The 14,024-nt window shown below is 43.4% G+C and overlaps 1 protein-coding gene across 1 annotated transcript in view; it reads right to left on the reverse strand.

Moving 5' to 3' along the window:
* The window catches only part of zbtb47b (zinc finger and BTB domain containing 47b), a 33,550-nt gene extending 20,382 nt beyond the window's left edge, over positions 1-13,168 (reverse strand). Inside the window, exon 1 of the mRNA XM_085468330.1 lies at positions 12,968-13,168. Within this exon, the coding sequence (XP_085324456.1) occupies positions 12,968-12,970 (3 nt within the window). The 5' untranslated portion in view covers positions 12,971-13,168. The remainder of the gene's footprint in view (positions 1-12,967) is intronic.
* Between the last annotated feature and the right edge of the window lie 856 nt (positions 13,169-14,024).

A 14,024-nucleotide genomic window follows, 5' to 3' on the forward strand; every position in this document is an offset into this window, starting at 1 on the left:
GATTTACTGCTCTATAAAGTCTCGATCACTGCGCGGTCTGACTACAGGCTGCGACTGCTCCGTGACCTCTGCAGAGCTGCCATTTTAAAGGTTCCCCAGTCCGATTCAGGCAACGCAGATGATGTTTATCTGTTAAAAACGATCGCGAGGCCACTAGCAGGGGGAGCGCATGCACGTCTTAATCCGTATCCACAGTAAAACTCAGTGTTGTTCACCCCTTTTAACATTTTTGGTTGTGTTAAAACAAAGCAGAGACGTGTGCTTTCCTCCAGAAATCTACATAATTCAGTCAGTGTTTTGCACACACACCTTGAATTACGAGGAGAGAGGCAAACAACATCTACCCTGGCTGTCTTGTTTGCTTGCTGACCGGTGAGCCATTAGCAGGGGCCAATGTCAGAGCATAGCACCGAGTCACGGATGCATCAATAGTGCGAGGGAGGGCAGGTTGTATTCAGGCAGGAGGGAGTCCCAGGGGGAAAACACTGCAGGGGGTTAAAGCTTTCTCTCAGTCTGCCCACAGACTGCTTCGACTGAACTCAGTGTCCTCTTACATCAGCTTCTTCATCGTTTCAAAAGGGACTAGTCTGGCTAGAGCAAAAATGACCACTACTGTGTATCTGTTATTGTACTATCTTACTGAATACCTGTTTCACCAGTTAAATCACAACCATGTCTGAGTGCTGTGGCTCACATTAGTAATAAGCATGTAAAGCTAGCTTTGCAAAATTACATACAATTCAATACATGTAGTCTCTGGACTCTTTATTAGGTACACCTTACTGGTACTGGTTTGGGCCGATCAATCACCAATTTTAGTGAAACCCTTGCAAATTCTAGTTTCCCGTTCTCAGCTGACAGGAGTGCTCCAGTGTGCTGCAGCTTCAAGGTTGTGTGTTCAGAGATGCTCTTCTGTGTACCTTGTTTGTAACAAGCGGTTATTTGAGTTACTGTTGCCTCCCTATCGGCTCGAAGGAGTCTCCTCTGACCTCTGTCTCAACAAGGCGTTTTCTCCAAGAGAGCCGCCGCTCCCAGAATGTTTCCTAATTTTTGGAATTTTTCTGTCCAAACTTCTTAGTTTAAAGCTCATGTTGTCCATGTCTGCATGCCTAAATATGCTGGGCTGCTGCCATGTGATTGGCTGATTAGATATTAGCAGTTAGCTGTGCCTCACTGGATATTTTGTCTTTTTTAGGCAATTCTCTGCAAACAATAGAGATGGCCGTGTGGGAAAATCCCAGCCAATTAGCAGTTTCTGAAATACTCAGACCAACAACAGCTGTGTCACATTCAGAGTCACTTTAATCACCTTTCCTCCTGATTCTCATGCTCAGTTTGAACGTCAGCAGGTCGTCCTGACCATGTCTGCACGCCTAAAGACACAAGGATGCTGCCATGTCCCTGGCAGATTAGATATTTGTGTTTACAAGGAGCTGAAGTGGCTGGTGACTGTATTAGCAAAGGATATTATTGAGCATTTATTTTCAATGGGAATATTACTGTTGCCTTAGACAATCTATTTGTAGATGGTCATTACTTTTTGTCAGTGTTTCAGACACGAATTGGAAGAAAAGAGATCAACAGAAAATTGATCAACAGCAAAGAAATAATAACTGACTGTTTGAGAATTTTCACAGCATAAAAAAGGGAAAAACTTGATGTTCCAGCATTTTAAATGTGATGATACTACATCATCTCATGTGCAGCTGGATGCTGGATCGCAATTTTTTGTGCAATTTGTCTCTTTTTAAGAACCATAATTGACACAATACATGATTACTTGCGGTTTTTGTCCCAGTACAGAAGGGATCTACAAATAAGTGCATGCTAAACTCTCCATATGCACGGTGAAGTCTCTCCATTTGTACATGAGCATCAGGGATGCAGGAGATCTGCCAGCCATCCGCGTGCATGACGACAGCAATCCCATGAGCTCATTCCCGGCTCCTTTGTCGCCCACTAGGACGATAGACGGCTGTGGGGTCTGACATGCCACTTCCACCCGCAGAGCACATCAACCTGCACTAAAAAGCACACTCAGCAGCCCTCTTCACAGCCAGGCTTCCTGCTGAGGGGTCTGGCGCACGACTCGACGTGACTGACACCCAGAGGAAGGAGAGTGGGCACAGTGTCAGGGCAGATCTCACTCACTGGCACGGAGATGGCAGGAGAGCAGTGCCCACCCCCTACACTCTTATCCCTGAGTCATCGTCAGTTGGGAGCATAGCATGACAGGCCTGATTATAAAGTCCCCACAGACGGATCACCCACTTTTTAGCAGCAAGTTCAGTCTCCCAGTAACGTCAGACGCTTGTACGTGGCGGGAAAATAATCAGCTCACGAGTAAACAAAACCAAACAGAACGGGACAAGGGCATGTCATTTCTGGCAGAGTCCAATCAGACAGCCATTAAAAAGTCATCAGGGTAATGACTGACACTGTGTCCTCTGTGTGCTCACCAGACCGGTCCCTGCTGCTGACGCCAAACAACAGGTTTAGTCCCAGAGATGCTGATCAGGAGAGGTGAATTCTGACTCTCTGGGCGAATATCCTGGCAGGGCTTAATCCTCTGGTGAAATCTGCTCGTGATACGTGGAAAGTACGGACAGAAAGTTGCCGCAAAACTGTCAGCTTGTGGATAGATTATTGAATAGGTCTACCAACACAAACTGTATAAAAAAGATGGAAGTAGCCACTGTATCACCCATTCATTTATGAGTTCCTGTTTCTGCACAAGCGTGGGGTCGATAAAACCGAGAGAAACCGCTCGCTCGTACAGTTGCTTTTTATTTATAAGTTGCCCCACCCTATAGCAAACCCTGCTTTATTGTCTTATGACTGCCACCAAGAACCACGATTTAACAAAAAAAATATCGCATTGTAATCAATAAGACTTAAAACAAGCAAGTGAGCCAATTTACTGGGAGACTTTTTAATGTGGATGTGTACCAACTTAGGTGAGAGTAATTTTCCCAGAGATTTCAATACAACGCTTATGTTTGTAATCAGATTTTTACAATCAAGTTAGCGCCTTTAACTCTATCAATCAGGAAACTCTGTGAAGTTACACATTTTGCTGTTACTCTGAAGCAGAAGGCAGAAGACTTTAGCAGTCCAATAGTTCGACATGACCAATGATTTCACATCTTTTGTGAAGTTATCCTTTGCTAGAAGGCATTCAAAGCTGGAGAATCTGGCGCCAATTTGTTCATGTTTGCACTACACTGGTAGCTCACTGGTGCTGCCACTACCTGATTTTGAGTGTACCTGCATCTGCGCCTTCTGCTTCCAGCCAACAAGGAAATCCTAGTTGGCTGGAAGCTTTCCTGGAAGCTTTACTTGTTAGCAAGGATAATAAGCTCTGCCAATCAGGAAGCTCTGATTGGCAGAGCTTATTAACTCAAAAGTTTGAGATACCCAACTTGAAACTTCGAGTTATTGATTGCGCTTTCCTTATTTTGTCTCAGTGGCAGAAAACAAGCTTCAACAGAGAATGCCCCCTACTGACCACGAGAAAGAATTCAGGTTTACGGCATTTTAGTATTAGCTTTTTTTTTCAGACCCCAAGGCGCAGTCCACCGTTAGGCCCCCTAAGACCTGAAGTTGTGGACCTTATCTGAAGCCAAAAACTTTAAAGCTGTGTCTTTTTGTTAATAAATACACTTCAAACAACAACAAAGGGGCACAGAACAACTACTGATGCAAAATAACCATATGGGAAGCCAAATGATTAAAATGATCACCCAACAAAATAGCTGCAAACCACCAATGAATCACAAAGACGCACAAAAATGAATGTTATTCTCTGGTGTACGGCTCTTTGAGAGTGGTTTGGGCCTTTTACATGTCTGTGCCGTGGGCCTGCTGTCTTGCAATTCATCCTTGTGTCGAGTAGAAGATATCACGTCTGTCTGCAGTCTGCACTCCCTCCTCTGCTCTCTAAATCCAATCAGCACAGCGACCTGCCGCTGACCTTGAGACAGAAGAATATACAGTAGCGGATGCATGAGCACATCCAACCATGAGCCCGCAACTCTGCATGCATTCCTTCATTGTAAACATGCATTTGCTCCTACCTCAGTAAACAGGAAGTAAAGAAATTTGGCATAGGTGACGACACTGCAGAAATAAAGGTGAGGCTCGACTATAACCGGACTCCCGCTATCCCTTCATCAGACGTGTTGCTCTTGCACAAATGAGCCAGACTGATAATAGCACAAGTGACAAGGTCTTGCGTTTAACAAGCCCTGTGGTGATCGTTACAGTACTATGATAAAAAATGCAAATAAAAATCAGTGTTCAATGACTAAAGGGGAAGCCACAGCAGCGGGTAGCTCATTGCTAAGGTCACACATACGGCACGGTCACATGCACAGCCACATTAAAGTGGAGTTTAATACTCTCCAGGCAGGCGCTGTTTATCGGATAATAATGGTATTAAGGCTGACAGTTACACCTTGTGATAGTAGACTAAGGGATTATGTATATAATGCAGAAAACTAGTTGTGAGTGTAGGCAGATTGGGAAAAAGTCTAAATCAGCCATCATAAACAATCAAACAGCTGTGTGGTCAGAAATATCAGAATATTAAAAACTACTCTCGGTACACAATATATAAAACAAAAACAAAAAATAATCTTTAGACAACATACTAATTAAGATGCAATGCAAACTTTTTTTTAAAGCTTTTTATGATACCTGCGCATGGAAACTACAGAAAATGTCAAATCTAAGGAAAGACTGGTAGTGTTAGTAATCCACCTATAAGCTATTTTCCAACCACATTTAAAGAACAATAGAAGATGATGGTGTTAAATTGCGATTTTACAAACTCAAAGCCAAAAACGATTCCAACCATTCCACCAAACTGCAGGGCAATCCTTAAAAAATACAAATATAATTGTCCTCCAATGAAAACTCTGACAGTTAATGGTAACACTACAACTATGAACCACAGGCTGCTTATGAAACCTGGTTATGGAAGGGCCTTAAGAGAACTTACTGGAAACTAAAAATAGCTACAACTTTTCTAACTTAAGTAAAGCTTTCAAAAGAAGAAGAACAAACCACTATGCTACTGACTCACTGTGCAGCTAAAACAGAATAAGTGCAAAAGTATCTGCCCACATCTGTCCAGACTAGACGGGCAATAACACAAGAGTTTTATATATATAGTCCAGCAGGGGTGTAGGGTCTGGACAGAAGACTTGCTTGCCAGTGAATATCTGATTATATATGATTTGTTGGTATGGAGAAATTAAACAGTGTATTTGGTAATTAGACTCTGATGACCCATCATGGCAGAACCAAATTTCCAGAGTAATAACAAGAGTAATGATGTCAGCATTGAGGTATTGATGTAAAGAACAGAAGCTTAAAACCCAGGAAAGCAGGAAGATGAGTGATTACAGATCTCCTTATTGAACCTATGTATAAGCTTATTTTTTTCTATGGTTTATAAGGATCATAAATTAAGACATGCTTATTTTTTTGGAAGTGTTGCTTCTTGCTTTGATATGCAAGGCTGTACTGGCACTGATGGTTGGTGTTTCAAGGTAATTGCATGGTGCAAAATTGTTCAGTACGCATGTAATTTCTGGAACACTTTCCTCAGTCAGCATATTATGACTTCTGGATGATGCCATTAGTTACCGCACTAGGCAATGGCAAGAAAAGGTGAGTACATCAGTTGTAAACAACACCAGTGACATATAATTTGGGGCTTTTTTCAAAACATGTTCAGATTTTTATAAAGTTACAGTACTTAAAAAAAACAAAAGCAAACCCTAGTATGTTTCAACTTTCTCGCCCACACCGAAAAAGACACACAGCGCGGGTTTGAAAAACATGCGATCATTGAGGTTAACGACATCAACTCAAGCTAATTGGAGTCAGGAGTGAGCAACCTGGAGTACAATCAAGACGATAGCGGAGGTGTGAGGTAAAGCTCTCATAAGAAGCATCTGTGAACGTTGAACGAGAAGAGCTCCAATCAAAAACTCCTCATTTGCATACAGCTGGTAAAGGTCACACATGAACAGTTTAACTATTGACAGAACCACAGCCAAAGTGTCTAGAAATCCTTTCAGTTTAGTTCTAGGGTGAGCTTCCCTAAGAGCAGGCACTCCGCTGAGATGACTGACACATACTGCAGATTGCTCATTGAGGTGAATTAGAAGACCAGAGAAGCAGCTAACAACTTAAATGAACCACTGGAGGTAGTTAACACTGTCATGAGAAAATCACCGAACAGGCACGCTGTCCGTGGCAGGACACCACAGAGAAAGCTGCAGCTCTTTCCTAAACTGCTGAGAAAATGTTTTGAGGGCTAATGAAACGAGCTGTTCGTGAAGAACATCCAGCGCCGGATACAGCTTAATTACAAACATGAACACAGTCCCAGAGTGAACTACGATGGAGGGAGCATAGAGGTTTTCAGGGCTGCCAAGTCTATCAAGGTATCTTGCATAATAATATCAGGGTGGCTGCCTGCCCACTGAAGCTCAACAGAAGATGGATGAGGCGCACGAGTTAATATACCAAATTAAAAATCTACCTTTTGGAGAGGCCCAGTCAGAGCCAAGACTTTAACCTAATAGAGATGCTGTGGAATGACCCCAGGAGAGTTATTCACACCAGACATCCAAATAACACGTCTGAGCTGAGGCAGATGAATGGCTCAACATTCACCTGAACTGTGTGGTAGGTCTCATCAGCAGATCCTGCAGTGATTTGAGGTTATTAGAATATTCATCCATGGGTGGAGGAGTCAAACTAAATATCCGGGGATTGGACCGGCAGGGCCTACGCCGTTGGCTCGCCCACTTTTGTTTCCTTCACTTAAGAAATATTGCAAAAAAAAACAAACCTTTTCTGTCATTCAGTCATCTGGAACTTATACCTACTCCTGCATCCCTTCACTGACTTCCAGTGAAATTCAAAATCCACTTTAAAATCCTGTTACTAAAGATAAAGCTCTACATAGACAGGCCTTTAAGACCTTATCATTACAGACAGTCTCTCCGATCTAACCAGGGTCTCCTGACTTCCCCTCGCTCTGATTTTAAAACCACATGATCGTTCTCCTGAGGTTGTTGCGACCAACCTGTGGAACAGCCTTCCTCAGCCAGCTCCTCGGCTTACCTTTTATTAAATATTTGCTTGCATCTGTGCATGTTGTAATTCAGTTTAGTTTTTAGTTTAGTCTTTATTAGTCTCAGCGTTAGTTTTAGTCTTTTAATTGTTTTTGCATGTGTCTCAGCCACAGGTATTACAAGAAAAACTTGTTGAAAGCAGATGAATCACAGTCTTGGAGACTTCCAGTCTCAATAAACATGTTCATCAATGCCTCAACAGGCAAGCTGTAACAAAACTAAATCTATTTTTCTCTATATTTTAAATAATTAGTTTAGATAGTTTTACAAGTTCACAAAATCATTTCAGTTTTTATTCAAAAACCTGGTTTTAATTTTAGTTTATTTTAGGTTTTTCACATCTAGTTGTAGTTTTTCGTTTAGTTTTAGTTCACTTTAATAACCGTGGGTCTGACGAGGATGCCTTCTTGGTGAGGTGTGCTGGGCATGTTTTAGTATGAGAAAGGCGCCCAGGGGTAGGCCGGAGGGATTAAATTTTTCGGCAGGCCAAGGAACGCTTTGGTATTCCCCGGATGAGCTGGAGGAGGGAGAGGACTGGGCTTCTCTGCTTAGGCTGTTGCCCCCGTGACATGGCCCTGCATAAGCAACAGAAAGTGGATGGATGGATTATCCAGTGGTTCACTTACTTGTCATTAAAGACACAAATGATTGTATTTTTACATTTCTGGCTTTAGGATAATGTCTTCTGTCAAACTGATGCGGGAACAGCAGATCTTCTGTTGGAAAAGTCCAAGTGCAAAGCTCAGTAATTAGAATCACTGTTAGTTGCAGGCACGAAGCCTCAAATCCAAAGAGGAAAAAGTCAAATGAACTCTATACAACTTTCATCAACAACCTGAAAGCTAAATGAGGTTTCAGGTAAAATGTACAGCGAGACGATTCCAGATATAGGATGAGGTAAATTCCAAATTACTTTACAGTTTGCTGCTGGTTATTCAGTTTCTCTTTCCACCACTTTAGCTAATTATTTTATTCCCTTTAGCCTATTAAAACATTTAACTTTCTTAACCACAGCATTCACTGCTGGCTGCAATTAATAAAGACAATATTATCAGCATTAACGCTGCTCTAATCCTAGACATCCAATCTCCCCTTCACACTGTTGCCCCCCCAACCCTCCCTCCCTCATCCTAATCTAGCAGTTTGGACTTGCCCCAGCTTTGCCCTGGTGGATCTCCACCAGCTTCCTTGATTGGATTTAAATACATTTCCATCTATATGTTAATGCAACCACAGGTGACAAGCCAATCTACAACTGATATGCGTTTACCCGAGCATGAAATTGGGGAGCACAAACAAAAATAAGGATGAGAACACGGCATGAGCAGCATCTTGGCGACGTACAGTACATTAAAATTTGACAGCGTGAGCGGGATTGCCTCGGCCGCACGATTTGCAAAGTCCTTTTAGCGTCCAGTCCTTTGAGAACTGGTCGATGACGGGTTTTATCGGTTTGGGGGAGGCTGGAGACAGTGCTTGCATTGCCCAATCAGAAGCGACGCTGAAAGAAGACATCAACCGCCGGTGGCTTGGAACTGAGATGACGAGCGGTTGGGATAATCAAAGGAGCTGGGTGAAAGGGGGGGGGGGGAGGTGGGGTGATGAGGTTAGAGTGTCCGCACTGAAGCTCTGCCAGGAAGTTTGTGTCTGGGCCAATGAGCTGGGAGAGGAAGCGCTGAGTCAGGAACCCCGGCCAAGAGAGGGGCCTGTGGTGCTGGCATCTCCTCCTCGCACACACGTTACAATGGTTCGCACACCACCGCCCCACTGGAGTCATAACATGTGCACGACACGGGTGCACATGCGTGTATACACGCAGGGATGTGACGCCAAATACCTGTGGCACCAAATAACCCCAAAAAACTGCAGAGATATTTTAATTTCTAAAAAAGAAAAAAAGAAAATCAGGTCCGAAGAGACTAAATTTAAATTTGTCCATGTGAATGATACACTGGCTGAAAGATGCACCTTTGAAGTGATCTATTAGAGACAACAGATAACTCTGATGTGCAGCAGAGAGCAGGTGCAGACATACCCGAGGGTTATTACACAGGCTGAGACTCTGATATCTTCATTATCCCTTTCATAGCATGACACAAAAAGAGAGGAGGCAAACACAAGCCTCTAAAGAGCTCCTTATCACAGGAATCTCTCTGCTGTGGCAAAATGCGCGTGCGTGCGTGTGCGTGTGTGTGTGTTCGCATTGGGCGTTGATGTGTTTGATGAGAAGGTCAGAGAGGACAGAGAAGGAGGGGGGAAAAAAGGTAGAGTAGGAGCATCAGCTTTCTATAGCTGCAACCAATAAGTGGACAGCAGGGAAATAATGAATGCAATCTTAAAGGAACACCAGCAGCAGTACAGTTAACGCATTTTGCAAATGTACACATTTGCTTTGTGAGATAAGAAAACATACGCTTGTTTTTATATAAAGCTACATCTAGCATGAAGTTAGTTCAGGGTCTCAAACATGGATTTGTGAGGCCACCGGTGAGAACAATGGTGCGATTCCCTGATGATGCCGGTAAAAGTTCATACTTTTGGCCCAGCTTCAGCTCACCATCTCATGGCTCATACTTTAATCAAGTTCTATCTTTTTCTAGATGCATTTATGCATCAAATTGTTCCTTTAAGGCTTAATCCTGAATAAGTAAATATTATATTAAGGCGGCACAAGGTTCTTAATTTAACTTGACCTTTTTCGTTTCAAATCAGTTCTGTGCATTATTTTCATTATTTATACTACTCTTAATACAGATAAGCAGCTAAAACGGATAATGATGTCATTCCCATTCAAAATCCAAACATTAATCTATGTCTATGACACATTTTTATGACTGCTAGATCAAGGATCCCTTCTTCTCTGCTTGGCAAGTGTCTGAAAACAGCACAAAAACTCATCTGCACTAAAGCTTCTCCTAAGTCTCTCTCGCTGACCTGAATTTTGCTAAAAGCTATAAGAACACTTTAGAAGCCCGCTCCGTTTTAAACTCTCTTAATATCTTTAAATGCCTGACAATGAAAGGCTAATAGAAATCCTCATATCGAGCATTAGGAAAATAAAAAGCTGTCTGGCTTCTTTGATAATGGAGTTCAATGTCTTTTTCTTTTTTTTTTAATGCCATAGTGTTAAATTAGAGTAACTTTCCCCCCTTGGATACAAAGACAACAATACTGGGTGGCACTGCTGAGAATGAATAAATCCACGTCTTTATTTGAAAACGTAAAAAAATAAAACAACAACCTGAGTGTACTTCAAGCAAGCTGGTGCCACTTGAACCAACGAGAACAAAGGAAACCTTACATAAGCCCAGTGAGTTTGACCTTGCTGTCTGCACAGCCTTGTCCACTGTTCTTAATCTCAGGGGCATAAATTAGCAGCACCTACAGCATGCTCCGAGTTTCCAAGAGAGCGGAGAAGTCCGCGGGAGTTTGTTGCTGGGTCTCGGGGAATGACTGCACTTGTCACAAAGACTAAAGACAGCTCTCTCACTCAGCACCCAGAGACAGTGAAGCCTCAAAGTCAAGGGTGGGCAAGAATGCCCTGAATAGGCAGTTACGTAAAAACTCACAGCACCCTGGGAGGATAGAGAAGGAGCTGCTTAGGACCTCACAATGCTGACTGAGGCCAAACTGTATCACGGGGCCAGAAACGTACAGTATAAGTGTCTTTAGTGTGTGCGAAACTAAGGCAGATTTACATTTTCACAATAAATGAAGACAAAAAAGCCAAATAAAGTCTTTTCATTTGAATAGGAGGATCTCCATGCAAACGCCCTCTTCAGTGCAAAGTATATGGGGAAAAAAAAAAAAGACTCCAGCCATTCATTTTCAACAGTAAACCTGTCGGGGTGGAGCTGAAGTCTAACTAGGCTGAGATGGGAAGAGAGCAAGAGTGCACGCTGGACACGCAAATTAACAATCAGCAGCTAGTCTGACATGCACACCTTTGAACTGTGGGAGAAAAAGAAGCAGAACCAAACTAAACTCAGCGCAGGCACAAGGAGAGCACGCAAGCTGCACTCAGAAGCATCGCAGCCAAGCCAAACGAGCAGGATAGTACCCAGAAGCCTCTTGCTGTGAGGTGACAGCACTAACCACTGCACCTCAACAGGTTAAAGATCACTTTGCGGTAGCTTTGCACCTCTTGCGCCCATTCATATTTGTATTTTGCATCTTTTTTTTAGGATGTTTTATGTCCCTCTGTGGTTGATTTCTGTCTCTTTTTTTCCCCTTTCAACTAATCTTTGTGGTCACTTTCAATCTTTTTATTTATTACTGTGTCTCTGTACTAATTTTGAAAGTCCCTGTTGATTGTTTCCATCTGTCGTGTGTCACCTTACACATTTTGTCCCATAGGTGTAGCTTTTGTTATTGTCGTTTTCACTTTTTGCCCCTTCCACTGAGTTATTTTTCTATTTCTGGTCATCTGAACGACTTTATAATAATGTTAAGAGACACTTGCATAGTGAGGATCTGGTGCATGGGCCCCATGATACCGTGGGCACCTGTTGTCTTTGCTGCTAAACCCTTTGTGTAATCCAGCCATTCGGTATTGATTAAAATCAACATAAGCCCAGATTAACCCACCTTGGATATATCAACAATCTAATTTATGAAATAATCACCAAAACAATTAAAAGATTCACTCTGTCTGATCTCTGGTGCATTGCATTCGCCATGCACACTGTGCACTTGACCTCAGTTTATTCTTCTGCACTTGCAAAGAAAAAAAACGAGAAAAAAATAAAATAAATAAGTAGAACATAAATACAACATCAATCAGACCTCCCTCACCCTCTTTGCTCCCACCAGAAGCCACCCAGCGAGCACCAGGGCTAACCCCGCTGACCTGACCCAGATATTAACCCAAGCCTCCAGATGTGAACGCGTACTGGGATTACTCCACCGCTGCATCAAGCTCCACATGCTTTCCTAATGAGGCATCCTAAAATGACCCTGGAGACAGAGCGGACTGTCTGCCTCTGTACTGTCGGCCTCTATTCCCACAACTCAGCCTCTCCGTCACAATCACCCTCCGATCTGCTAACGCGTGGAGGAAAACACAACTTATCCACGCTGACAAGAGGACGAGGAGAGCATTAGTCAGTACAAATACGAATCAGTCGTCTCCCTAAAGCGACTGACCTCATGCAGCAGCCTAGAAAACTCGTCACAAGCCAATAAAATATTGCACATTTTCTGCTTCAGCTGGACTTTGTTTGCGTTATTTATTTATTTATAACCAGGCAGCTTCTTCTATCAGATCTCACTGGTGATGTTTTCCATCTCCACCTCTTTTCACCTCTACTTGAGTGTCAGCCGCAATCAAAATAAAGTTATGGAGACGAGAAGAGCGGCATCTCTCATGAAAGCCTCGCTAACTTGTCCTGCACCGGCTGTCTGGCTCGCTTGGAGAAGGAAGGGAAAGGTGGCACTTTCACTCGCACCAGTCACGACCTGAGTGCTTTGCAGAAGCGTCCGATATGAAGGAATTTAACTCCTTCTCCGCATCAATGTGGCTATTGTAGCCATCGCATTCTTTCAGAGGGGGTCTGCTTCGATCCACCCCCCACACCGCCACCACCAGCCCCCTCAACTTGTGCCATGTCGGCAAGTTACAAACTTCACCGCAAACGATACAAAGCACGAAACACGCGTGTGACAGCCAGCTGTAGGGGATCGCGACGACGCGCAAGTGTGGCAAGTTTGATCGGCCTGCTAAGTAGCTCAAATTTGCAAGAGATCAAGAAGGGACAGAGAGAGAGGGAGAGGGAAAAAAATAAACAAAAATGCAGCTCTGCTCTGTAGCCTACCATTTTGATCCAGCGTTTCGAGGCTCAAAGGAGTCCCAGAATAACTCCTTTCGCACCAGTTTCCCCCTCGCCATGAAAATGACCGTTGGATTGTCACATTTCTCCAGTTTTTTTTTTGTTTTTTTTGCCTTATCCTGAATCTTTTTTCCCCCCCGTGCTGCTGTAGCATTCAGACAGACAAAAATGCAGAGGCTGCTTTTGCAGAAGGAATTGGTGATTGGAGCTCAGGGATCATATGGGCTTTTTTGTCAGACGTTTTTAAAGGGACACGGTACTGTTTAACGCTGGAGTTGCGAGACAGGCGCTTCTCTCTCTCTCTCTCCTCCTTTTGTACTGCACGTGAGCGTTTTAAAGCTAGGAGGAGGAATACAGACGCAGGCGTAGATGGCGCAAAGCCCCGGGTGCGCTTTCTCTCACTGTGCGCTCCTGTAACGGTGTGACGTCAGGGCGGGCAGACAGATGCGGAGGTCAGCGAGTTCACCGGTTTCCCATATTACAGAAGTCATCCTAACTTCATTTGGCGCCATACATGTGCGCTATCGTAACTTTCTTTTTTTTGAGTGCGTGCTAAGAGCGCCGAAATAAGGTTATGTTATGCACATTGTGCAAAATGGTAACTAAGAGATAATCCACAAAATGTGCAAAATTTCAAGTAAAAATCCGCACTGCAATTCCCTCTTTACATAAGGGCCCCATTACCTGCTACTGGGGGCCAAGAATGGCTTTGAAACACTTAACGGAACCACATCGCCCATCTTTTATATACAAGAAGTGGTCTGCTCCCTTCAAAGGAAATAAACAGTCTCTCATTTTCATGCTAGTTTCAATTCCATCCAGGCACGACTGTGGACCTGCACAAGGCTGGAATGGGCTCCAAACCCTCACTCTGGAGCTCCATGCAAGATCTTTCATGAGAAAGGTGGCGGATCGGACCAAAATGGACCAGACTGATTCTTATATAGCACTTTTCTAATCTCCCAGAGTACTCAAAGCGCTGTATACAACATGGATAAACTCAAGTGCAAACTAACCAACATTCACACTCCGATGAACACAT

Source organism: Copadichromis virginalis, linkage group LG9 (assembly GCF_057382275.1).
Source record: "Copadichromis virginalis isolate Kocher_CV1m ecotype Utaka linkage group LG9, C_Virginalis_male_GT1.1, whole genome shotgun sequence".
Classification (NCBI taxonomy): domain Eukaryota; kingdom Metazoa; phylum Chordata; class Actinopteri; order Cichliformes; family Cichlidae; genus Copadichromis; species Copadichromis virginalis.